The sequence below is a fragment of the Protopterus annectens genome, chromosome 8.part1 (genome assembly GCF_019279795.1).
Source record: "Protopterus annectens isolate FY-2018-M chromosome 8.part1, PAN1.0, whole genome shotgun sequence".
Classification (NCBI taxonomy): domain Eukaryota; kingdom Metazoa; phylum Chordata; order Ceratodontiformes; family Protopteridae; genus Protopterus; species Protopterus annectens.
In genome coordinates this window covers 280,130,663-280,158,187 of record NC_056742.1, presented here as the reverse complement: position 1 = coordinate 280,158,187, position 27,525 = coordinate 280,130,663, and the positions used below count along the sequence as shown (strand labels likewise).

Genomic DNA, 27,525 nt, shown 5'->3' with positions numbered 1-27,525 from the left:
CCTAAACTGTTCCAATTATCCTTGCATGTGCCATGGTGTACATAACAACCCTACATTACCAGTTTACTACAGGAGTAAGCCTTCAATTTTGTCAGCACAATAAATTCAGCAGTGCTTCTTTTTCACTTGCCATGCACACTTGTTTCTAATCATGCACAGCCCTACTGTCCTACAGATCTGTGACTATTACACTGCCATTCGTATAACTTGATATTATCCTATATATTCCACAGCCACTGATTTATACTGCTGTGTTGTTTATTGCCTTCCATTGCCCGTCTTAATAAAGTATAGCACATCAAAGTGACCATTCTATTAGTGTCATTTTCTGTTCTCTACCATACTTCCTGGTTATGCTGTCTTGTTCAATTTACTTTAATTCTTCTTGTAGGATAAGCCATGGAGCAGGCAAAGATGAGGCAGCGGCCATCTCAATCTGCACCACCCACCATGGTGACTGCGGGTTTTGCAGAAATCCCCAGGCATCGCTCTCTCTACAAATTCATAAAGTTAATCCAGTGGAAAGTAACCCGAAAAGCTCAGTGGTATGGAATAGGCTCCTCAGAGAGTGGTACAGAGGGGTCCTAATGGGTCACCACGCAAGAAGTATGGTGGCTGGTCAGGACTGAAGGTGGAATGGAGTTGTTCCTCACATGACTGGAAGAGTCACATAGCTGTGAAGCCTAAACCACCGGGCCACCAACTGCAGAGCTTCAGTGGGCTCACTTCTGGAATGGCTTTGCAGACTGTCCTCATATCACCCTATCCCAAGTCATGGGGTTTTCCTTCCTTGTATGCCATACACTGTACCTTGTTTTTCATGCAGTTCATCACCACCAACTGTTCACTTGCTGACCATCTATGTATCTCCAGTGTGTCCTCATTTTTGTGTCACTATCTACACTGTCAATCTTTGTGTTATACATTCATGTATCTGCCGTTGACACCACCTCTTAACACTTTCTGCCCACAACTTCTCTATACTTCCATCATCAGCTACTTTTTTCTAAAAAAAATAAACAATTGTTTATGCCAATCATACTGCTGTATATGAGAATAAATTAAATAAATTGATATGTATAATCGTTTTTCAAATTATGTTTTTTTTTTTCCAGTTAAGAGAAACAAACAGATTAACATGGCGGAGGATCTAAAACTCCGGACCTTTCAGAAGTAAACAATGAGAGAATTATGTTATCAATGATATGATAAGATAGGGTGCACCTTTAGTAGTGTAAGAGGACTTCTTAAAGTCAGTAGTACTTCTGTGCCCCTAAATCAAGTTAAACTGAAAGAAAGCACAGAATGAGGAATACCTTCAAGTCAATGATCCTACTACCCTTTGTTATTAAAAGGGAACAGAAAATGCCTGGCTTGCCTGTTATGTTTTTGATGTAGACACTAGCTGAAACAGACGATAGTGGGAGAGGTTTGATATGCTGGTAATATAAAATGGCAGTTTACCTGGATGATAACCTGGTACACAACAAACAGAAAACAAGTACTGCATACTCTGGACATTGTACAACACAGTTATAAAATGCGGTTTTATCATTAAACATTCTAGTTGGCCACCTGTGACTTGCCTTTTCTGCTTCGCTTGCCATCCAAACCTGCTTGTGCCCATTTAACTCTAATACCGAACCTGCTCCTCAAAATCATTTGTGGCTATTCCCATCTTTCCTTCATTACTAGCCTCCTATGTGTTACTTTTCCCAGTTTCTGCCTGTTCAGTTCTCTCTCTCCATTTTTCCCATATCGTACTGTGCTTTGCCTCATCTCTTTCTAATCTATCCCATCCAAACCTTTATATATCATCCTGCTCCCTGTTGCCAGACTTTCTTTCTTCTAAGTTGCCCAGTGTTAACCCTATACCCTTCACCTACTCTAAAGCTACCAGTGTATCATATTCACTTCTCTCCCTTTTTCCCCGCTCCCTTCCAAAAAGTGCTACTACCCTCCTCCTCCTGTCTCATTGTGCTCTTGAATCACTTTCATTAACCCTTGTTTCTTTCTGCTATGCATACTTTTCTTTCTTTCCCAGTGCTGTCCTCACCTTCAGATTATGCATTCATGTGTTGAATTACTTACTATTTTGCTTGCCTCTTCTATGGCTTCCTAGTTGGCCGACATCCTTACTCTGTCCTTGTTCAGTGGCTCTGGACCACACCACCTCTAGTTATCCTGTCCTAATCTGCAGTTTGATGTGCTATCATGTAATTCCCTGTGCTTGATAGCAATATATTGGATTTGGGAACATTTTACTCCTTGTGGGACTGACTTTTTGCAGTGCTGTTGGAAATATTTCTAAGCATGTAAATAAACAAATACTATTGTCTAACTGAAGGCATGAGACCTACAGTTGGTAAACCTCTGGAAGTTTAGACATTCTAAAGCCTAACTGTGTGTGAAATATGTATATTATGAAGTAAAGAATATGCACATACTGTAAAGAATTACACAAACTTAGCAAGTATGGCATTTTAATATCTACAGACAGGTAAAGGAATCATTTTGTAGTGAATATTTTCCAATCCCAAGGTCTGCTTTAAGTAATTCCCTATGTTTAGTAGGTTATAGGCTCAATCTCAGGTGGTGGTTTCTACACAGGCAAATTTAAAATGTTAACTTACTATCTGATGACGAAGACCTTTTCTTTCCCGTTCTTTAAATGTGCTGCAGAATGATGCTATCTGTTTGGTCAGTTTGTCTGTATGTCTACCCAAAAATTCCTTTACATCTTCCAGGTTTTTCAAACAGTAAGTATTAGTTTGGATGGACTGCTCATCTGAAATTATACACAAAAATACAAATTAAGAAAAACTGTACCAAAATGACAGAAATGGTTAGACTATCATTTTTTTAATGAGACACATAATTATCATGCTTACTTTAATGAAAGATCACATTATTCAAGCAGTATAAAAAGCTAATACAAGACACTGTAAAGTACAGAAGAACAACATAAAAAAGAGGCAATTACGTTCAAATAATTTTGAAAACAATTCAGACCTATACTTAACTATAAAGGATCTACCAAACGGCACTGGGCTTGTTATTACCACAAAAATACTGTATAAAAACAAGTTTCAAGGTTATAAAATTAAGCAACAAGTTAAAATGTACATGAAATTAAAAAATGGACTCACTAGCAAGATTCTACATACCATTAAGGGAAGTTAGTCTTATGATGCTTCCGCATCCTTGCTGTAATGATGATGGGCACTTTTAATACAACACCGTCTGCTTCACACTTGATTAGGAAGAAAAAATAGTTATGAACTCTCCATAACTTGGTATCTGTGTTATCCTAGGTCATCATTTACCACAAAAGGGTCTAGGATCCAACCTTGGATCCGAGCCAGCAACATAACACAGACGGAGACAAGGCAATAGCTCCTCCCTCTCCCATAATGCCCTGCTGCCCTGTATTCCCCAGATAGAACTTGCTGTTTTTTTTTTTTTTTTAATTCTAAAGAGTATTCCTACAACAACTCTGGAAGAAAACTGACCAACTTCCTCCAAGACCCAGAGAGTAGGGGGATGGTGGGAGGGAAAAACGTGATGAATGATGACCTAGGATAACACAGTTACCAAGCTATGGTACGTACATAACTATTCATCTGATGTCATCCCTGTCATCATACATCACACTAGGGTCGGAGTCCCCAACTACCCTATATCATGGCAGGCCTCAAGGAAGGAGGTTCCGGAGCACAGTGGAGCCAAAGGAAGCCCTGTTCCTAGAAGCCAAGTCTATCTTATACTGTGCAATGAATGTGAGGACTAGACCAAGTGGCAGCAGCACAAATGTCATCACTAGAAACCCTGGCCAGAAAAGCTAATAGAATGAGCTTTGATTTTCCCATGAATCTCAAGGTGCCTGTAGTCACAGACCGTCGTACAGATGCAACTAGAAATCTAATTAGAAACAGTGATTTTAGAGACTGAGGAGTCCACATCTATTAGGGGAAAAGGCCACAAAAAGCTGTTCCATGAAACTCTTTGTTTCTGTGATGGTAGAACCGTAACAGATAGTGAACATCCAAGGCATGAAGAATGTATTCTCCCTTGTTTGAATAATTAGGAAAGAACACTGGAAGTTTAATATATTGATTCAAGATGGACTCCAAAGCGACCTTGGGCAAAAAAGAGGGGTTTATCCTGAGAGAAAACCTATCCTTGCAAAACAACATATAAGCAGGGGTAATGGTAATGGGTTGCAGTTCCAAAACCCTGCTGGCTGAAGTAATGGCCACCAGGAAAGCAGTCTTCCAAGACAGGAATTTGAGATCACAGGAGCTAGAAAGCTCAAAAGGGACTGGTAGTTAGAGACTGCAAATCTAAAGTAATATCGCAAGGAGGTGTGGGGTTCTTTATCAGTGGTCTAAGAAGAAAAAAATGCTTTACAAAGCCCATAAGAAAAGGTAGATTCGCTGTTCTCATGGAAATTAGAAATCACCACCAACTGGAGCTTGAAAGTAGATAAGCATGCTCCCGTTTGAAAAAGTGAAGACAGAAACAAGAGAATGTCAGAAACGGAAGCAAAAAAAGGATCCAGATTCTTTTCCTTGGCCTAAATGGAGAACCTTTTCCACTTGCTGCAGTAAACCTTTCTAGTGGAAGGTTTTTGGGAGGCCAGAATGATACGTTTAATAGGGGATCAAAGCCTGGACTGCTTTAGAAACACTGGAAATGGAGAAACCATGCAATTAAGTCAGAGCGTCTGAAGATTTGGGGGAGGAAGCACCAACAGATGGGAAATCAGATCCTGAATGGGATCCAGTATCCAGGGCAGATACTTCAGATGAGACCTGATGAAGGGCAACCACAGATGATGAGGCCAGAAAGGAGCAACAAGGATCAGAGGTGACCTCAGGTGCTGCATTTTTGTAGAACCTTGGGAATTAACAGGACAGGCTGAAAGGAGACCCAGAGGGCAATCGTGGACTACAGCATCTCTCAGTGACTCCCCCCGATGGGGGATCATGGTGAAGTACTTGATGCATTTGTGGCTAACTGGGGAGGCAATGAGATCGCAGCAAGGTAGACCCAAACAGTCAAAAATCCGGTTTGTCACAGAGGGATTGAGAGATCACTCGTGAGGGCTCAAGATAAGTCTGTTGAGCCTGTCGGCCAACAAGCTGGTACTCCCGGGTATATGCATTAGAAGAAGAAAGCTCCCAGAGGACATCACCCATTCCCACACTCTCATGGCCTCCCTGCACAACTGGTAAGATCGTGTTCCCCCTTGCTTGTTGATATACCAGACCACAGCCATGTTGTCATCTGAAGTGCAATTATTCCTCAAGGGAGGCAGTCTTGAAATGATAGGAGAATCGCTCTCATCTCTAGGATGTTTAAGTGCAACCTGGTCTCTGCAGCAGACCATGCAGCTTGGACTATTTTTCCCTGAAAATGCCCCCGACCCCACCCAAACAGGGAAGATCTGTGGTCACTGTGGCCGTGGGTGGGGGTAGAGTGAAGGGTCTGCCGAGGGAAAGATGTTGGGAGTGAAGCCACCCAAAGGTGATGTCATTTGCATACTGGCATCACCTTTATGGCCACAGACATGAGATGGAGTGCTGACCATTGAACTGCCAAGGTCCACTGCAACATCCAAATGTGGTACCTAGCTAGAGGAACAAGATGAATGGCAGAGGCCATGGACCCAAGGGCCCAAAGAATCAAGTGTACCGGGGGATGGGATAAATTCATTAGTTGAGTGACCTGATCCTAGATCAATTGAACCCTGCTCATGGGTAAGACTGCAATCTATGAAGATGAATGCAACAGGACCCCTATGAATTTCAACTGTTAAGAGGGCACCAGATTGGATTTTGAATGACTGACAGTGATCCCCAGTCAATGGAACAGGGGAAGAATATAACCTATACCTTGTAAGAGTCAATGCCTCGAGGGGGTCATGAGGAATCAATCGTCTAGGTACGGAAAAACCTGAAAACCCTGCAAGCGCAGATGAGCTGCTACCACTGCCAGGCACTTGATAAACACCCAGGGGGTTGTGGTGACACCGAAGTGTAGGGCAATGAACTGGTAATGAATGGCCCCTATCCAGAAGCTCAGATGTCTCCTGGGCCACTTGTCTATCTTGATATGATAGTAGGCATCCTGGAAATCTACCAAACACATCCAGTCACCTTTGCATAGGAGCAGCAGAAAAGAATGAGCAGTAAACATCTGGAACTAACAGAATGAGCTTGCAGAGGTCCAAAATTGGACTTTCGTCCCCAGTCTTCTTTGGCACTAAAAAGAAGTAAGAATAAGTACCAGGCCCTCTTTGTCCTGCTGGAACCTCTAGGATGGCTTTTTTTAGAAGAAGTTGCTGAACGTCTTTGAAGGCCAACTCCCTCTGACTGGGTGGAACATAGGGGAGGAAATTTCTTATGGGGGGGGGGGCTCCGAAAAGTGGATGAAATAGCCCCTGGAAACAATGTTTAACACTCACTGATCAGAGGTTATATCTGCCCAAGCTAGTGGATGTAGAGAAAGATTACCACCAACTGCCTCCAGGGCAGAGCAGTCGGGCAAAGCTTCAGGAGCGCTGTGGGGGCTGCTCAGAGAAAGGCTCCCTGGAGCCTTGATTTTGCAGACCCCCTCTGCCTCTGGGGTGGTGTTGACCACTGAACCCTCTTCCCCTGCCTCTGGAAGAGGAATCATCAGGAGAATCCTAAAAGGAGGACTGCATCTTGCAGAACCACATCTTCCTGGTTCCCCGTTGAGTCTTACAGAAAAAACTCTGGGAGGCAAAAAGCTTGATTCCAACCACAAAGTCTTCCCTTCCTGCTCATTGTGGGTTAAAGTATCCTTTACCAAAGATCCAAACAAGGTAAAACCATCAAAGAGGGCATTAGTAAAGGATGCCTTGAGAGCTCCACAAACCTGCATAAGCATAACTAGGCATGACAACTCACAGCAATGCCATTACCTGCTGCCCGAGAGACAGCTTCCGCAGCAATGGAAATTAACCTCATTGAGGAGTTTGCCAGGAAAGTCAAAGAGGATAGCTTGGGAGTGACAGTTTTAAAGGGCTCCACTGGCAATAACTTTGTAAGGGAAGTGGCAATTTCTTGGACTAACTCCCTTTGGAAGTGGGTAAAATGTGCCAAATAATTAACTACCCTCAGACTGAAAGTTGCTGACGTGTTCACACACTTCCCAAAGTGGTTCAGCACCCTAAACTCCCTGTTCGGAAGATGGAGCTCTACTCGGCCAGCTCCTCCTTTGTGGCAGTGGCCACCACTATGGCACTGACTGGAACACCCTTGCTACAGAAAACACATTATGTAGGACGGCTAAGAAATTTGCCTGCACACTTAGGGACTGGCTCCCCCATGTTGGGTTCCTTCCACACCCTGCTGGCAATTAAATTCATCAACACATCAACATGAGGAGACAACCAGGAGGTAGACAAGCCCATCCCAAAGGTGTTCAGAAACATGGGCTCCTCTGAAGACGGGGGTTGCAGCAAACATCCGCCCTTTTGCTTTAAAATTTCAAGGACATCCCAAAGGAGACATCATCGGGCAGAAATCCGGGGGACCCGTCTCCTTCCTCAAGGTCCATGCAATCAGTGAGGGACTCCAAGGGGGAGTACAACTGCCTCCTCCTTTTGCACTTTCTCTTACGATGTACCTCCTTGGTGGGGGGCTTCAGGGAGGACGCGGAAGAGACAGGGACTCCCAGAGGGGAGGAATCCCCTGAAGGCTCAAACAGGAGGGCTGACCCTGGACAGCATAACAGGCCTCACCAGCCATTGTAGACAGAGGCGGGGAGGAACCAGGACAGCCGGCCGAGGAAACTTCAGACACTGAAGAAGGTCCTCTCTATCATCCTGAAGCCAGAAGGGCTGAAAGCAAGTCCAACCCCCCTCCCCCACATCTGAGGGAGAGGTCCCCAGAGAGGAAGGAAGGAGCCCAGAAACAGCACCACAACCCATGGGATGATATCGGCCCAAACTGTCAAAGGCCGAAGCACCAAGGGGAAGGGACCAGTCCAAAAAATACGGCATCAGACATGACCCCCCCCCCATGGAGCCGGCGTCAACAGCACTGAAACAGGGCTTACCTCACTCCGAGGAAAGGAAAGCATAGTAAGCCAGGAACCCCCACAGAATCAAGGAGGGGATGCTCATCCTCGCTGGAACCTGGCAGCAAGTGTCTTGGTCCCTAGGTTCGAAAGCCACAGGGGTCAGAAGAGGAGAATGAGAGGTTAGGAGGGGCGAGGCCCCCCTAGCTGGATGGGCCGGAGAAGCCAAGAGTCCCAACTCTATTTGGGCTTTGAGAAAGCTCCTCATCATTCTGTCAATATCTGAAAAGGCTCCTCAAAGACCTGGAGGAGGGAGAAGAGTGGGTGAATGCGGTGGGAGATATTCCCGACCTACTATGACACTCAGGGGTGTAGCGCCGATATCTTGGAGCCAATTGTTAAACATGTTTGGAGGTAAAAGGAGTGACTACCTCCTCGATAACAATGATGAGATCCGAAGATCCTGCCCGACCCAAAGGCCTGGCAGATGCAGCAGCCGGCTCCAACGAAACGGATCAGAGGCTGTTCTGGCCTTTGTCAGCTCTGCCGGTCCTGGCTCAGAAGGTCGTGGATCAGAGGCAGATAAGGCTGGAATTGGATCCGGGATCCTGGGATCTGACAGCCACAGTTTCTTGGCAGGAACAGGCTGAACAGAAAGGGACTTCCTCTTTGGACAGAAAGAAGCCTTCCCTGGGGAGACAAAAGGCCTTCCATCAGCTATCCCTTTAAGCAAAAGTTTGTTGCAGTGATCTGTCAAGGCCCTGGGGTTGAATGCGACAAATACTGGATGGTGCACTGGTTGCATTGTCACCTGACAGCAAGAGGTTCTCCAGTTCGCTTCTCAGCTGGGGTGCCTTCTGTGTGGAGTCTGCATGTCCTCCCTGCGTTCTTATGAATTTCATCTAAGTCCTCCGGTTTCCTCCCACATTACAAAGACGTGCGTCTGGAATATTTCTCCCCTGGCCTCTGCTGAAAATTGGCTTAGTTCTAGTCCCGGTAAACAAATAAAATAAATAAATAAAATGTTACATTCAACCTCCAGGTGCGGAGCGCACAAACAATACAAACACTTCTCGTGCGAGTCGGAATTAGTCATCTTCAGACCATACGAGGAGCATTTCTTAAACCCAGTGATCTCATCTGACATACCGAGCTCATGCATGCATATTAACCAAAAGGATAAAACATCCCTAATGACAAACAGAAAAAAGGCGCCAAAAACACACACTCAAATCTAACACCAAGACTAAATTAGGAAGGAAGGTAAACAGCTAAAAAGTACAGTTTTGTACCTACCATAAATGTAGATGTTCGAGGATCCACATTGCTGCAGTCCTAACTATTGGGTAGTCCGCTGTCCAGTCGGCCCGAATACCAAAGTATATGGCTGACGTCGGTCAGGGCGCATTAGACTGACGTCAGTACGTCAGGGTACTAATGCGCATGACCGACGTCATATCCTCAGTCTTTTCTTGCCCCAGATGTCAGAAGACCCTGAAAAGATAAGGCCAAAAACCAAACACTCCCAACATACCTGCATCAAAATATATACATATATATACAGAATATACAAAAATAGCAGAATATAACCTCACCTACACAACCACCCCTAAACACAGAGGGGAAGGAGGGAGGGTAAATTGGACTGCAGCAATGTGGATCCTCGAACATCTACATTTATGGTAGGTACAAAACTGTACTATGTTCTTCATTCCACATTGCTGCAGTCCTAACTATTGGGTAGAATCCCAAAGCAGAGGTAAGGGAGGCTGGCAAATCATAAGGAAGCAGGAACTGACAACATGCCTTGCAAAATAGCAGTGGCAAAACCAGCCCTAGACTTAGAGTAGAGAGGAAGGTGATAATGCTTAGAGAAAGTATGCACTGAACTCCAAGTAGCTGCCTCCAAAATATCCTTAGTTGCCACCCCCCTTAGAAATGCTGTTGAAGTGGCAGTAGCCCTAGTGGAATGAGGCCTAATCCCAGCTGGAATTTCCTTGCCATGATGGGAATAACAAAATGAAATGCAACACCCAATCCATCTAGAAATAGTTTGTTTTGACACAGGCTTGCCCTGAGAACTCAAAGCAAAAGAAATAAACAACTGCTGAGTCTGCCTAAAATCTTTAGTCCTGCTCAAATAATAACGCAATTGCCTGTATACATCTAAAGTGTGCAAAATCTTTTCCCCTTTATTTTGGGGATCTGCATAAAAAGTAGGCAAATGAATAGTTTGGTTTAAAGCCACACTAGAAACCACCTTAGGCATAAAGGAAGGATTAGTACGTAAAGATACCCTATCCTTATGAAAAATCAAAAAAGGTTCCACTGCCATAAGGGCCTGTAACTCAGAAACCCTTCTTGCAGAAGTAATGGCCAACAAAAAAGCAGTCTTCCAAGACAAGTATTTCAATTCAGCAGTAGCCGCAGGCTCAAAAGGTTGTAGAGTAAGTTTCTCCAACACAAAATTGAGATCCCAAGCAGGAGTAGGAGCTCTACGTGGGGGTCTTATATTCTTTGCCCCTCTAAGAAATTGCTTGAACAAAGGATGCGAAAACAATGGTGGGTCACAATCATAGTGAGCTGAAATTGCTGCAGCATGAATCTTAATGGAAGAGAAAGACAAACCTTTGTCCAATAACTCAGTAAGATATTGAAGAGCCACACTCAAATTTGGCTCCGAAATCTCCAAATTGTTTGCTGCACTCCAAAATAAAAATCTCTTCCATTTCTCTGCATACACTTTTCTTGTACTAGGTCTCCTGGCTTCCATAATCACATTTAAAACTTGTTGAGGAAGTTGAGACCTGCTGTGTTTCAAAACAGAATATGCCAGGCTGTTAGATGAAGAGAGTGAAGCTTGACATTGAGCAGGTGACCTTCTCTCTGAGACAACAGGTGTGGAATCAAGGGTAAAGGCCATGGAGGCTTCTTTACCAGACTCCTCAGTAATGGGTACCAGTGCTGCCGAGGCCAATCTGGAGCTATTAAAATCATCTTTGGCTTGTCTTGTCTGACTTTTAGAAGCACTTTTGGAAGAAGAGGCAGAGGTGGAAACGCATACACATGAAGATTTTTCCAACTGAAAGAAAGAGCGTCCACTTTCCAAGCTGTGTGATGAAACTTCTTTGTGCAAAACTTTGGCAGCTGGTGGTTTAGTGGAGAAGCGAACAGAACTATGTCTGGAGTTCCCCATGACACTGTCAATTTTTGAAATACATGAAGATCCAGTTTCCACTCGTGGGGATCCATGATTTGTCTGCTTAACACATCTGCTAAGGAGTTCTGTGCTCCCGGCAGAAACCTTGCCTGAAGAGTTAGGTGCAAGCTGAGCGCAGTCTCCCATAAAATCATTGCTTGCCTGCACAATGGGTAAGAATGTGTTCCCCCTTGTTTGTTGATGTACCACATGACAGTTGTGTTGTCTGTTAGAATCAACACCTGCCCTGGAAGAAGTAACTCCTTGAAAGCCATTAATGCAAACTGGACTGCTAACATCTCTTTCATGTTGATATGTAGATGCTGTAGTCTGGCAGGCCACTTGTCTTGTATCCACTTTCCATTCAGATGAGCTCCCCAAGCAATGTCTGAGGCATCTGTCGTTAGAATCTGACTCGCCTCTGGCCGGGTCACAGAGAGTCCCTTGTTTAGGTGACATTCCTGAGCCCACCACAAAAATTCCTTTTGAATGCAAGGTATTATTTGAATGACAGTGTCCAAATCCTGGCAGTGCTGTGTCCATACATTTTTGAGATACCATTGTAGCTTCCTCATATGCAGTTTGGCATTGGGAAGCACCAGAATACAAGATGCCATGAACCCTAAGGCTTGAAGGACTGTCCTTGCAGTCAGCCCGGACTGAAGAGATAGTTGATGGAAGTAACTGGAAAGATTCTTTTGTTTGTCCGGGGTTAAAAAGGCCATCTGGGCTGCTGTATTCAGTCTCACACCCAGAAAGCACATATCTTGACAGGGTACTAGACTGGACTTTATTTCGTTCACAGAATACCCCAGGCATCTTAGCACTGCTATGACATATTCCAGATGCTGTAGAAGGTCTTCCTTTTCTTGAGCCAGAATCAGGCAATCGTCCAAGTAAGGGTAGATTTGAATCCCTTTTAGCCTGAAGTAAGCTATCACTGGAGCCAGAACCTTCGTGAATACTCTGGGCGCAGTAGATAAGCCAAAGGGCAATGCAGAGAACTGATAATGAAAACTTCCAGCTGGAAAACGCAGATACTTTCGGCAACTTAATCTGATAGGCACACGAAGGTAAGCTTCCTTGAGATCTAAAGTTACCATCCAGTGATCTTTGCCCAGTAAAGGTAAAAGCTGTTGTAACGTCAACATTTTGAACTTGGGAATGTCCAGATAAGTGTTGAGGATAGATAAATCCAAAATTGGTCTCCACGTGTTCCCCTTCTTTGGTACTAGGAACAGGCGAGAATAAAATCCTAGGCCCCTTTCTGGCACAGGAACTGGCTGAATGGCCCCTATTTGGAGTAACAGAGAAATTTGCTTGTGCGCCTCTTGTCTTTGTAGAGGAGGAATGTCTGGCATGCCTTTGAAAGGAGGCAAGGTATGGAAATAAAACCTGTAACCGTGGTGAATGATATCCAGAACCCATCTGTCTTGGGTAATTAAATCCCAATTTTCTTTGAAAAGAGACAGCCTTCCTCCCAACGGTGCTGCCAGGCGAGAATGAACTGGCAGCTGAAAAGGCAGGTCATTGGGTCTGCTTACGAAAGGACTGACCCCTGCCCTCACCAGAAGTCTGAGCAGGTGAACTCCTGTCCTAGGCCTAAAGGAACCCTGAGCTCTGCCCCTACCACGACTAGACCTAGCCGTAGACTGGGCAGCATAAGCAGGATAAGTCCAACGCTAAGCAGGCCAATTTGTACTAAACTTCGGAGGCTCTACCTGCAAAAATCTTTAACAGTTTGCATAGATTTAGCCTTGTCCTCCATTTTCTTCAAAACTGCTTCCACAGGCGAACCAAACAACACATCAGATTGCAAAGGAGCATCCAAAATTCTTGTCTTAACATGCTCAGCTAAATTCTGATCTCTCAACCAGGCGTGCTCACGAAGAACAGAACCAGTGGCAGCCACCCTGGAGGAGGCCTGTACAGCATCAAAACCACATTGCAAGGAATGCTTACCCACCTGTTCAGACACATGAACTAAATCCTGCAACTCTTTACAGTCAATACCTTCCGCTAGAGCATCCACCTTAGATTTCAACTGTGAAAGAAGATAATTCTGATATTTTAACATGTGGAACTGGCAATTCAACGCCCTCATGGCTAAAGTGGAAGAAGTATACACTTTCTTTCCCCATCTATCCAAAGCCCTTGCCTCTTTATCAGGAGGGACAGGATTTTTAACAACTGAGGCCTTTACACCTTTAGGCCCCTGAGAGACAGTTTCGGGTCTGCCCTAGGACTCTTAAAAGATACTTATGAGCTTCAGGCACCCTATAATATCTATCCGGTTTAACAGGAGCAGGAGGCAAAGAATCAGGATTCAGGAAGCCTCTGCAAAACATCTTCCACCACATTCAAAACAGGAGGTATAGCTAAAGGCCTATGCTGGGGTAAAACAAGAACTCCCTAAGCCTTTTCCTGGAATCAGAGAAATCTTGGCCTTCCCATTTAAAATGCTCCCTCATGGAATGCAAAGTCTCTGAAAATGAAAAATCCTCAGGAGGAGAAGCTGACGGAGTAGAATCATCCACATCAGAATCAGAATAAGGAGGGAACTCCTGCAAGTCTTCAGCCGAAGACTCAGAAGCCTCCGAGCATTGCTCAAAACTCTCAAGCTCAGGTTCCACCCTAGGCCTCTTATCAGGAGGGGGCATAGAACCCCTTATCATAGTAATCAAATCCTCTGCCATTTTAAGCATATGTTTCTTAGGCAAAGACCCTGAAGCAGAAGGAGAAACTCCCACTGAAGCAAAACTTGGCCTGCCCCTTAAGGAAGCCTTGGACACAGAAGGGGAAGCCCTAACCACCTTAGGAAGTGAGGGAAGAACAGCCACCTGAGAAGCCCCCTCAGCCTGGCCTACTTCCTGAGAGGAAACATCCTGTAACAGTAAAGTCTCTCCCTGAGACTCCAAAGAAACACCTGGCAAAACCTCCGGCTCCACTGAGCCCTCTAAAGAACCGACGTGTGGGACTGTCGGTTCTTCCCCTCTAGGCTTTGCTGTTTTGTCCTTGCGGTTTTTAGCCGAAGCCGGCGTCGGAACATCCGACGGCATTTTATAGTTACAACGCTTCCCAAACACTAACCTGGCACAGTCTAACCTTCTCTTAATAGTGCGTTTGTTAAATCTAGCACAAGAACGGCATCCAACAACGTCGTGCTCAGGCCCTAAACAAGGTATACACAAAGTATCGTAATCCCCATGAGGTCCCTGGCTCCCACAAGAAATGCAGTTATCCACTTTTTCTGACATCCGTTAAATACTGAGGCAAGAAAAACCAAAATATTCCCCAACGGGGTACTTAGCCAACTTTGATTCGGTCTGAAACTCTGGCTTCAGAAATTTTCAGAACGCCAACCTGCACTCGCAAAATTGCTTCTGCATCGGACCATGCGGCAAAAAAGACTGAGGATATGACGTCGGTCATGCGCATTAGTACCCTGACGTACTGACGTCAGTCTAATGCGCCCTGACCGACGTCAGCCATATACTTTGGTATTCGGGCCGACTGGACAGCGGACTACCCAATAGTTAGGACTGCAGCAATGTGGAATGAAGAACATCTACTATAAACACCTACAATAGACAAAATACTACTAAGCTAATAACACTACACAAACCAACACTAGAAAAAACATGGAAAGAGTAGACATGCTAGAGCCAAAGGAACACGTCTACAGCAAACAAGATCTAGGGAGTACAGGGCAGCAGGGCATTATGTGAGAGGGAGGAGCTAGAGCCTTGGATCTGTCTGTTTTATGTCAGGGATAACAACAGATTTTTTTTTTTTTTTTTTTTTTAATAAAGCCTCCAAATTTCAACTCTCTTGCCTTAGGCTGGTGATGAGCATTAAGCTTAACTGAACTGCTTCAAATGTTAGTATCAAGCTGTGTATCATTTTAAAATAATGAAAATCTTTATAAGGACTCCCTTAACTTTTGGACTGAATTAATTTCCATAAATTCATTAACGGTGGCAGTCCTCTAACACAGCAGCATTTAAATATGCTTCTGTCACCCTGCTGTGAGCACATCATATAATCAAAGCCTTCTTAACTCTGAAATGGTGTCCATAGGTTATATTTCAATACTGCACATCATATTAAATTTAACCTAGCAATGCAAAAGTTAAAGTACAATATCATACTTAATTTCTACTACCCTCTTTTTACCTAAACTTTACAAAAATGTATATACTAGTAAGTGCATATTACACAAAATCAGATGAGCCACTTCCAAAAGTAACTGCTGGAAAAAAAAACTTTCTACAAATGAGATTACCGCAACATTTAAACAGCTCCTTGGAGCAAGACTGCACAAGTGGATGAGAATTGGCATGAAATGCTGAAGATGCTAAACAATGCTGGGTGTCATGGATTATAACCTTGTTTTAGTGCTGAATGGAATGTGTGAAGAGCACCCCAGACTGGCATACTAAGACGGTGATTGCCATTTTCATAGTGGAACATGAGGATGTGCTCCAACTAAACGGGATTAGGCTCTTCAGCTTCCCTGAAAAAAGCATACACCTAAGTGCTGGAATGGAGGCTCCACTAGATAGCCAATTCTTTGAATAAAGGAGAACACACAATCCTCATGCAAAGCATCCCTGTCCACCTTACCAATACATGCTAACCCCCACTGCAATCCTCCTGTTAACATAACCACCATTTAGAAAATTAAGTTTAAAGTGAGTGGTAGGGTTAAATGACTGCAAGAAGAAACTATTTTTCTTTTGTGATTTTTTTTTTTTTTTTTTTTTTTTATGTTTTGGATATTTGATGACTTGACTCAGTGTACTGAACTGCATCATTTCTAGTTTGAACATTTAGTATTTTGATCAGATGTCAGATTCATATAGGCAAATATATTACACACACACACATATATATATATATATATATATATACACTCACACACACACACACACACACACACACACACACACACACACACACACACACACACACACACACACAACATATGTATCGACATTAAAATGTCAACTGAAGAAATAGTCGACACGCACAAAACTTGAACTACAAACATCGAAATTCTGGAACATCGATGAACATAAATACTATACAGAAAACATTTTTTGCAGGTGGGCAAGCTCCCCCGCACCCCCACAGCTCACAAACCCTGCTAATGATATAGAACTCCAAGACTGCATTACAGTGGGGAAAGGGCAAAACCCCATTTCTCAACTGTACTGCAAAGCCAGGAGTTTCGATATTTCTGGTTTGACATCTCTTTCCTTCTGCCATCGCCAAATTAAGGTAGACCCACTGTACAAATATGTGTGTGTGTATGTAGATTTTTATATACATATATATATATATATATATATATATATATATATATATATATATATATATATATATATACATATATATAATATGTATTTATTCATACTCACACGATCAACCACCTTTCTCACACTCTCTACAAGGGGACTGTGTGCTGCGTCAAATGTCACCATCTCTTATGATTCAATGCCACTTTCCTATTGTCTTCAACCATCATGAAGGTCTTCTCTCACTCAATCCCATCCACCTCTGCTGGATGCCCTCATTTCTTCTTGCCTTCTTCCCATTTATCTCCAATCATATTTATCAGATTTTCTGCTTTTCTGTGCATGTTCTAAACCCTCATTATCTGTTCTCTTTGATCTTCTCTACAACTAGAGATACTTTGGCTTCTGCTCTGATGTCCTCACTGTTTTGTCTGTCCCATAGTGTGCCTCCTACCACCAATCTCGGGCACTTCCATCTCCCATTACATCTAGCCTCCCCAACTGCTCTGACTTTACTGCTTAAGTTTCTGTACAATACAGTAGTACTGGTTGTATCACTGTTTTGTACACCATACTTTTCAGCTTCTTCAGCATTCTTCTGTCATACACTACACTTGGCACTCTGTGTCAAGCGGCTGCAGCCTCTCTAATTCTTGCTTTGAAAGGATTCAGACTTCCCTTCTCCTCAACCACCCCTCCCAGATACCTGAAGCAGTTAATTTGTTCCATTATCTTCCCTTCTATCTGAATTCTCAGCTTCTTATGATTTCACCCATTTGCTGCCATTACAACTACCTTTTCTGTACTCAGTTTAATCTCATGTACCTTCAGTTTTGCTTTCCATTATAATGCCACATTGTCTGCAAACAGCAATATTGTTGATCGGTCCCCTCCGACCTGCTCACTAATGTAGTCCATCACCAGTATGAACAGCAGTAAGCTCAAAGCTAAACCCTGATGCACACCCACCCTCACTGGGTACCTCATTGTGAGCCCAAACACTGTTTGTACTTGGGTCACAGGGTCCCTGTACATACACTGCAATAATTCTACCAATATTTCTGGTACTCAAACATCACAGGACTGCCCAAATCAGCTTTTATGGAACCTTGTCATCTGCTTTCTTCAAGCCTAGGAATGCCTAGTTGGAATCTTTCCCCATCTCTAGCTTCTTCTCAACTATCTGTTTCATTGCAAGCATCGGGTCAGTTGTATTACATCCTGATCTGAATCCAAACTGCTCATCTTACTTTCTACTATTCTGCATATTTGCTTACCAATCACCCTCTCCAGAATGTTCATGCAATGTGACAGGTGTTTGACACCGATGTACTGTCCACAGTTGTGGATGCCCCCTTTGTTCTTATACACTGGGTCTGGTATGCTTATTCTTCAGTGACTGGGGATACGCCTTTCTTTCCCATACTGCCAAGAGTACCCTCAGGAGGCACTTCCCTAACTCACCCGACTTCTTGATCATATCTGCTGTGACATCACCTCAGCCTACTGCTTTCCCCCAGCTTCATTTCCTTAGTGATGCTCTTATTTCTTTTATGGTTGGCTCCTCTTCTTCTTTCACTACAAACTGCTTTTGGGGTAGTGTAGCTTCTGTGAGGTTTTCTTAATTCGGAAGCTGCTTGAAGTACTTCTTCCATCTGCTCTTGATGTCCTGTGACTGGTGATCAGGCTGTTGCTGGTATCGATTATGAAGGGTGTCTGACCATTTCCTTTCTTTCTGTCTTTGCTTTGCAGCCTGATAGAGTATGTTTGTACTATCTACTTGAGTCACTTTCCAGAAGCTTGTTCTTTGCTACTGCAACTCCTTGCTTAACCTCCTTGTTATCTAACCAGTATTCCTTCCTAGCCAGGTCTGTCTTTTCCATTTCTCACTTTTTCCTACACTCCTTTCTTTTGATGACTTTCCTGTACTTCTGCATTCCATCACCAGCTTTCCTTACGTACCTTACTTTCAATACCTGGCTTGCACACTTATCTATTCTGTAGTTCTCACACATGCTATTTTGAGGTACTGCCATTCCTATACAGCTCCACTCACTTCCTCTTATTCTGGAGCTGGTAGAGCCCTCGCATTTCTTTGAAGTGTTGTGCTTTCTCTCCAGTCAACTTCCAAGTTTTCAGCCTGGTCTCTGTTGACCATCCAGACTTCTATGACAGCTGCTTATAGCAACCAGTGGTTTATGATGCAGGCTGACTGTTTCAAAGGGGATGACTTTGCAATCATGGATTCTACACCAGTGCCCCTTCCTTGCGAACAGGAAGTCTAGCTGAACTTCACGTTGGCCACTCTTGTATGGGATCTTGAGACCATCCCCCTTGCTGAACCATGTGCTAGCCAACAATGAGCCATTTGCCAGACAAGAGTCTAGAGTGGAATCACTTTCTTCATTCCTTTTTCGCAACCCATGTGGACCTAGACAGTCCTCATACCCTGCTCTATCTGTCCGAATATGTGCATTCATATCACACATTATCAACATCATTTCCTGTTGTCCTGCTTTATCTAGTAGGTCCTGTAACTGCTGCCTGAATTCACTCTTTTCCTTGCGATAACAACTCTGCTGGGGGGCATAGGCTGAGATTATGAACAGTGCCATATCCTTACACTGGAGTCTGACTGCCATAAGTCTGTCACTAATTCTAATGGCATCTCTCATGGTCTTCTGAAGCCACTCCCACCTCATAAATCCCACACCATTTCTAGTTTGCCCTCCTCTGAGAATTAAACTCTGGACTTCAAACCAAGTGGCTTTATTGCACTGCCTATTGTATCTCGTCTCTTGGATACATAGGATGTCTAGCCTCCTCCTTACCATCATGTCATCCATTTCCAAGCTGCATCCTGTCAATGACATTGAGTACAGCAATTCTTAGTTCATGTTTGGCAGGTTGACTGCTTTACATCCAGCTTTCACTCAACACAACTAGCCCATGTAACCCAAAGTGGGAAACTGGACACTGATCAGCCAGTAGTTTACTGACCCAGAGCTACTGGGTTTTATGGTGGTCACACACTGGCCAATAAAGTCATATACCTCTCCCACCATTAGCATGGGCCGCTAGTGTAGGCCAGTGCAGGCAGTGTGCTCATCACCAGCAAGTACTCAAAAGCCTAGTTTTGCAACATTAGTCAACACAACTGAATCACCCAAAGCACATTTTTACACAGTCAAATGGTCAGCCCTAATAGTGTGTAGTCTGTGATCAGTTTTCTCCTGTCTTGAGGATACTGCTCACCACAACTGATGCCCAAAGCAGATGGTCTGTGCAATTCTTCCTGACATAGGCACAACCAAGAGTCTGTGCTGTTGCCAACAGTTCTGTTCTTTAGCAAGTCTGCGGTGGAAACACTTGGCATGTTTTTGGGAGGTAGGAGAAGCCCCACAGAGACACAGGTTGAAAAAGTAAACTCCATACAAGCACTGGCTAATATCAGGATCAAACCTTGACCCTTAAGCAAGGCAGGAGAATATCTTAACCATTATGCCAACTGTGTTTCTCAAAGTAATCTTACACACACACACCTATGTATGCACATGGTTGTACTGTGTGTATGGATACGGAATACTCATTTCATTGAAAGTACATCTGGATGAATTGTAATTAATCCTAATCCTAATTAAATAAAGCAGCAGAGGGCTATAGACATTCACCACTGATGTGATTTAGGATCTTAGGACAACAGGAATGGCGTGGCAAATTAGTGCAGATCATTTGCACATTGCTGATGCCACCCTCATTTTGTACTGCCATCACTAGATGTTTGTGTACCAACAGTGATTCACTGTAAGAGGTCTTTTCCCATTTTTCTATGATTGTGCGACTGTGAAGTTAATGTATTTAAGTAAAAAAAAAAAGGGGGGGGGGGGGTACAGGGAGGCAAGCAACCCTGTGAGAAAAAAAAATTTTTGCAGTATTTCTACTGTACATATTTTTTATGAAATGGGATTCAATTAAGTGAGTTTTCGGTTAGATGCAATTTCAAGGATTTTTTTTCAGTGATTACTGATTCTGTGAAAATGGTATTAGAACAATTAATATATACTTTGTGTGTGTGTGTGTGTGTGTATGTGTGTGTACACATCTAAAGACAAAGACAGCATCTTTTTTATGTACACTCAGAATATGTTGAGCAGGCGCAGTCAGCATTAAACCTCATGGGTTTTACATCCTCTACCAAAAGCTTTAAATACTGAGACTGAGAGCAAAACGCAAACAGACCCATGTCAATGATTACAGACAAGGTCACTGGCATTATCAGGCAGGAACCAACTAAAATATTCAAAATGTTCTATGAGTAGTACTCCAAACTTTACGTAGAAGCATAAACGAACAAAATGCTCATCTTAAGAACGAGCTATGTATCAAGACTTGCCAGACCCCAATTTGATTCAGAGATGCAAAGTCCATTAATAAAGGACATTTCTACAAAAGAAAGAGATTAAACCATTAAGGGAATGCAAAAGACAAGACACCGAGCACTGACTGACTTCCTGGAGATCTGTATAATGTTTATAGACAAAATACCTCTTTCATTACAGAAGGCATTCAATGCTGCTTTTAAGGAGGCCAAATTTTCCTCTTCTTGGCAGAAGGCAATAAAGGCAATAGTTCCTAAACCACATAAAGACCTTTCACTGCCAGAGTCTTATCTCCCTGTATCTATATTAAATAATGACAAACGTATTAACCTCTATCCTAGCAAACAGACTTGGCTGATTTATTTCATTAGTTCACCCTGACCAGAAAGGTTTTACAACAGGTAGGACTACAGCAAATTATTTCACCAAAACTTTAAGAAAAAGTAAACTAGCAAAGATGGGGGAGAAAAGTTTGTTCTGAGTAACTGACACTGAAAAAAAGCCTTTGATATGATGAAGTGGAAGCTCCTACTTACATTGGAAGACTATTCTGGATTCCCTACATCATATATGCTAGCCTCTCTATACACTAAATAATGAAGTAATGTCAAGACAGGTAGCAAGATATCTATTCCTTTTAATATTAGAGAGGGTAATTGGCAAGCTAGTACCCTCTCCTCCTTAAACAAAGCTTTACATATTGGAGCCGTAAGGTGCAACTCTTAGACAGACCTTTTTCAGTGTTCTATCTGCAGGGAGTAATTGTCACAAACTAAAGTTATATGCAGACAACATGATGACTTATGCAGCCAACTCTGAAACTTACTTGGGCATTATTCACCGAAAGCTACTATGTAAAACAGGTTACAATCTCAACTATGGAAAACAAATGTGTTGGGCAATAATTACTCACCCTCATGAGAATAACTCCTCTTCCTGCTTAGATGTTAAAACCGCCTTTACTTTTATGGAAACAGAAAGTGCGTATACTAGAATACTCAGTAAAATTGCTGACTTTAGTGGATAGAAAGCCGTTGCATTAGATATTCCCCCAAAAGTCCAGGTGTTATAGTAGTCATTGCTCCCATTGGCTGCCTAGGCAAAATCAGGATGATCTATCAAGCCTTCTTAACATCTTTTGAAAAAGTTGATGAGACTGTCAAAAACACCTCTAGGGGAAAAAAGCCAGGGACTGTTGGGAACTGACAACATTATAAATTGAAGAAGGTGATTTAGGGGTCCATGACTACGTAATACATTAAACTGGCAATTATAGGCGTCTGCTGCAAACTATATAACACTTATAATGTAATTTGGAAGTCAATATGTCTTCAGGTCCTGGATGGAAAGGAAAACCTTTGGGGCAACATTCTGGGGCTGAAGATGAATTACTACTGGTAAAGGATCTAATAAAGGTAACTAAACAGGCAAAAGAAATTATGACAACAAAAGACTGGAGTTTGAGTTGGTGCGAGTAACACTTTTCCCTCAAATGACACTTCATCTTTGATCAGAAAGATGGCTTAAGCAGAAAATGCAGCTTCATTATTGTGAGAACCTATTTTATTTCATGGCAGAATACACATTATACAACAGCGATTTCAAGGCAAGTATGGAAAACGCCACCAGAGTCTTACTGGGATAATAAAATAATGGTCAGGGCAAAGGTTTAAAAGTTAGTTCAAGAAGAGATGACAGATTATCCTAAAACACTGAGCTAGTTAATAGAAGCTAAAGGTATGGCACCAAATATGAAAGGAAATATAGGGAGGATATTTAGGAAGTTTGGGAGTATCAGGGCTTATAACCTCGACAAAACACTGGAAATTTTCAGTGCTAAAAGAAACTTAACAATAAAAAACGCTGGCAAAGTGAAAACATAAACAACTTTATGCAAATAAACAATTAGTGGCATCTACAATTCCCACAGAAATTCATTGTGACAAATGAGCCTCCTCAAAAGTAGCATCATATGTATCTCATTATTAATTAAGACCTGTGTGATATGGAATGTTGCACCTCTTACAGTTTGCATACATCCTTACATTCCAGAGCACTTTCTGAAAAAACAACTTAAAAAGCAAACTATAATCAAGGCTTATCTGCTGAGTGACATCCTAAAATAACAATCTTAGTGACATTTTATTAAGTCCTTGCTCTTTCTGTTTCTGCCTATTATAAGCTGGTAAGCCACTTGGATAAAAAGAAGTCTGACCCAATAAAGGTCTGGATGCCATAAGGAGGTATAGGTGTTAACTGGAATATACAAAAAAGAGCTATAAGCTTGAATGACTTCTCCTACCATAGGCTCACAGGTAAGTACTAAGCTATCGGCCCAAGGGCCTAAGTAAGCCCTAGCCAACAAGGTTTCCTGGCTTACACCACCCAAGAAAGTTATTTTCCTGTGCCCCTGTCTAGCAGAGCCACAGAAGTGATCCCCGGGGTGTATTTCCCATTTCCCATCCACTCATCAAGATTTTTCTTGAAGAGTGCTAATGAGGAACTTTGCTTGACATAGATGGGTAGCTTGTTCCAGAGTATGGGAAGTCTCTGGAACAGGAATCTATCCCTCCAGCATGTTCTGTTTATTGTGGTGACAAGATTTAGGTCCCTAGAGCATGTGGCTCGGATGGATTGGGATTTCTTTAGGTGTAGCATGTCCAACAGCTCTGGGTTTCACATAGCTTTATATGTTAGACAGAGATCACCTCTGAGTAGGCGATATGCTACGGAGTAAAGCTGGCATTTTTTGAAACAGTTAGTGTAGGGCATCTGTTTGAAGCCAGTAATCCTCTTTGTGGGGGTACTTCTGTGGCCTTTCCAGCTGCTGCAGAGGTCTTGTGAGGTACATTCCAAAAGGGGCATTGTACTCTATAATGGGTCTAATGAGTGTCGAGCAGAGGGGAACAATGACCTCTTTTTTCCTGGATGAGAAGCCTTTTGTGATGGCATGCACCACATAGAAGGATTTCCTGACTGCTGTGGTGATGTTATTATCAAAGGAGAGACTACTGTCCACATGGGTCCCCAGGTCTCTTATCACACATTTGGCGTTAAGTAGACTGCCACCTATGTGGTAGTTCATGGGTACAGAGTTTTTACCAAAGGGGATGACAATGTACTTTTTGGCACTGAGCTTGAAGCCATGGCTCTGACACCAGGCATCTGTCTCAGTGAGGCCCTTCAGTAGGATGTCCATATCATTTGGGGACTCGCTACGGCTCCTAGTTTGCAGTCATCTGTGAACTTCGTTAGCTAAAGGCCTTCTGTGTTGGCCTGTATTCAGAGAAGTAGATACCAAACAGGACAGGTCCCAGGACTGAACCCTGTGGTACTCCACTTGTCACTTGTTTGAAGTCAGATTTGGAGTCTGCAACTTTTACAGTGTGGGTTCTGTCAGTGAGCCAGTTGGCAACCCATCATGTGATGTAAGGATTTATACCTAGTTTAGTGAGTTTAGCTATAATTCCAGAATGGGAGATGGTGTCGAAAGCCTTGGCGAGGTCAAGACAGGCTATGTGAACCACCTTACCCCTCATCTACGGCTTTGGTGACTGCCTCAAATAGTAGATCAGGTGCAGGAGACATGATCTGCCTTTCACAAACCCGAACTGGGTCAGGTCCAGAGTTTGGAGGTTACCAATGTCTTTATGAGTTCCATGATGATACGTTCCATGGCCTTACAGACCAGGCTCATCAGGCTAATAGGGCAATAGTTCCCGGGATCAGTGGTGGCTCCCCCTTTGTGGAGTGGGATAACTATTGCTGTGTGCCATTCAGTGGGCACAAAGCCTGATGTGAGGCTATGACTGAACATGGTGCTTAGGTGGGCAGCCAGTTCGTTCTGAAGTTCATGTAAAACGCAGCCTGGGATGTTGTCCGGTCCCATGGATGCTGTGTTTCTGGCTTTAGAGTGCAGCTTTTACCTGCGTAGTTGCGATTAAAGGGACTCTGCATTCTTCCTGCATAGATATGGGCCCTTTAGGGGGTGAGAGGGAGGGAAAGTTAGCACTGAACTCATCTTCCAGGATGTTGGCAATATCAGTTGGTTCTGTAATTTTTGTGTCATTGTGCTGTAACTCAGCAGATCTGGGTATTGCCATTGAGATTCTTAACATAGCTATAGAATGCTTTGTGGTTGTCCCTAGAATCAGTGGCAATTTTGTTTTCATAGCTAGCTAAGGAGGATCTTATAAGGGATCTCAACTTCTTACGGAGGCTGACCATGGAGCTCCTCCACTCATGGGATTTTACTCTCTTTTGCAACAGTTTCTTCCTTCTGTTGTAAAGTTTGTTTATGGCAGGGGACCACCAGATTGGCTTCTTTTTTTTGGAGGATTTGTCTTGGTTCTGTCTGGGATAGTGCAGTCCATGCACTCATGTTTGTGCTTATAGAGTGCATTTGTGCAGGATTCAGCAGTCGTAACTGTATTGTCCTATCTGCATGGGTGTCATGAAGTTCGCCACTTCTGTCTTAAGAAGCATGAAGTTAGTTTTAGAGAAATTTTTTACCATGGTTTCCTTAATGGGTGATGGGGGCGGGATGTGGATATCTAGGGTGATTAGCTTATGGTCGGATCTGACCAACGAGGAGTTGACTTCAGGTGTGGAACACTGGTCACTCAAGTTGGTAATAACTAGGTCTAGGATATTGTTGCCCCTGGTGGGGGTGTGGATAAGTTGATCCAGGGCACTGGAATTTATGAATTCCAGGAAGCGTTGAGAGAAGGATTTGGTACATGAGTAGTTTTCCCAATTAATGGTGGGGGTAGTTGCAATCGCCCATTATTAGGGTATTTGGTTGAACCCTAATGTTTTCCAGTATATCAAGAAAAGAAGAGAGGGAATCCTGGGGCATGGTGGGGGATCTGTTCCCAGTTAGTTGCACTTGGATAACCTCGGATGCATTATGCTGAGCAACCAACCTTGAGGTGTGGATATCCTTAATGAATAAAGACACACCTCCACCTTTGGTGTTCCAGTCCAGGTTAGATGGCCAAAAAGTGTGGTATGAGTTATAGCCTGGTAATGCAGGGGTGCTCTCTGCAGCCTTGAACCAGGTCTTAGTCACTGCACAGATATCGATGTTCTCCATTTTAAGGAGTGGCATTACCCTCAGTTTTTGCTTGCCTGTTCCTGTTACGGTGGTGAATTTGTCATTTGAACCTTGCCAAAAAAGGCACCATTGGGGCGGCAAGAGCCTTAGCCAGTATCCGGAATCCCAGGGGTGACATGTACAGGCCATCTCTGGCAAAGCATCATGGTCTGTCCACCATATCGTCCCAGGCAGACAGATACTGGATCCCCTTAGAATGGCATCAGAAGCTTAGCCAACTGTTGTAATCAATCAGTTTGTCCTTGTACTGCGTTATCATTCTGGGCGATGGCAAGATGCTACTCAGGGCTATGGTCATACCTGCCTGGGCTACAAGATAGGAGAGCTCTTCCATGTGTCTTTTCATGTAGTCCAGGGAGGTACATCTCAGGTCATTCACACCAACATGGACAATGACACAGTCATATTTGTACTTGTTGTGGAGTGACCTGAGTGAGTAGGTTATGTGGTGAATCCTGGCACCTGACAGGCAATTTTTCCTTGTATAGCCTGTTGAGTGGGACATCAGTGTGCCTGACTATAGAGTCATCTATGACTAGTGTGTTGGGTACATTGTTTTGCCTTATGGGCTGTGGTTGAGTGTCACACTGAGTCTGTGGGCTATGTATCATTTGGGTTGTGCTGGGGGTGGAAGTTGTTTGCGTTTCTGCTTTGGAGGCCTCTGTGCATATCTCACAGGTTGTAGTGTTGGGTGGTAGGAGGAGAGGGTTGTCTGTGTACATGAGGCAATTGCTACATTGCCCCAAGATGCCCAGATTCATCAGATAGACGGGAGAAACACTGGGAGCTGACCCTTGGACATGCCTGAATAAAAAAACTATTTTCCTCTAGACAAGTAATGAAAGTGAGTACAAGAGCTGTTTTTCTCCACACAAGTGAGGAAAGTAAGTACAGAAACTGTTTTCCTCTAGGTAATGAGGAAGGCTGAGTGTTGTAGTAATTTGTGGCTTATTTAGTGCTTACAACAAGTTCTGAACATGAATAAGCAAATTCAAGTGCTAAAACTAAGACCTGGTATCTGAACCACACTAGTTACAGGAAAGAAACAAGTGCAAATGTGGGCTTTTAAATCAGAAAGTTGAGAGAGATGAAAAAACTGCCCAAACAGCGAATAACTGCAATTTCTGGGCCAGAACCACTCCTTATATGGTAGATAAGTTACCTAGTGCTTACCACTCCCACTGATAAGCTAGAAGGCTTCCTTCCAACACAGACAGGATTGGGAGGCTCAGACGCTTACAGACAGTCCTGGATATAGCAAATCTGTATCTGGACTAGACTAGTTACAGAAAAGCAAGAAACAAGCGTAATTTTTTTTGCTACAGTTAAGCAGAACACAGGGAGATTCTAGCAAAGTTTTTTTTTTTTTTTTTTTGTAAAAGAAAGGCAGAAAGGAGAAGAAGAAGATAATTCAAGGTTAGGAAACAATATGGGTTGGCCTTCCCAAATGTTCTCTCCATATTAAGCAGAATGAGCTAATGA

The 27,525-nt window shown here is 43.3% G+C and overlaps 1 protein-coding gene across 1 annotated transcript in view; it reads right to left on the bottom strand.

Moving 5' to 3' along the window:
* ANKRD27 (ankyrin repeat domain 27) overlaps window positions 1–27,525 on the bottom strand; it is a 1,716,109-nt gene that overhangs the window by 1,391,270 nt on the left and 297,314 nt on the right. The window contains exon 5 of the mRNA XM_044081882.1: window positions 2,634–2,788. Coding sequence (XP_043937817.1) covers window positions 2,634–2,788 — 155 coding nt within the window. The remainder of the gene's footprint in view (window positions 1–2,633; window positions 2,789–27,525) is intronic.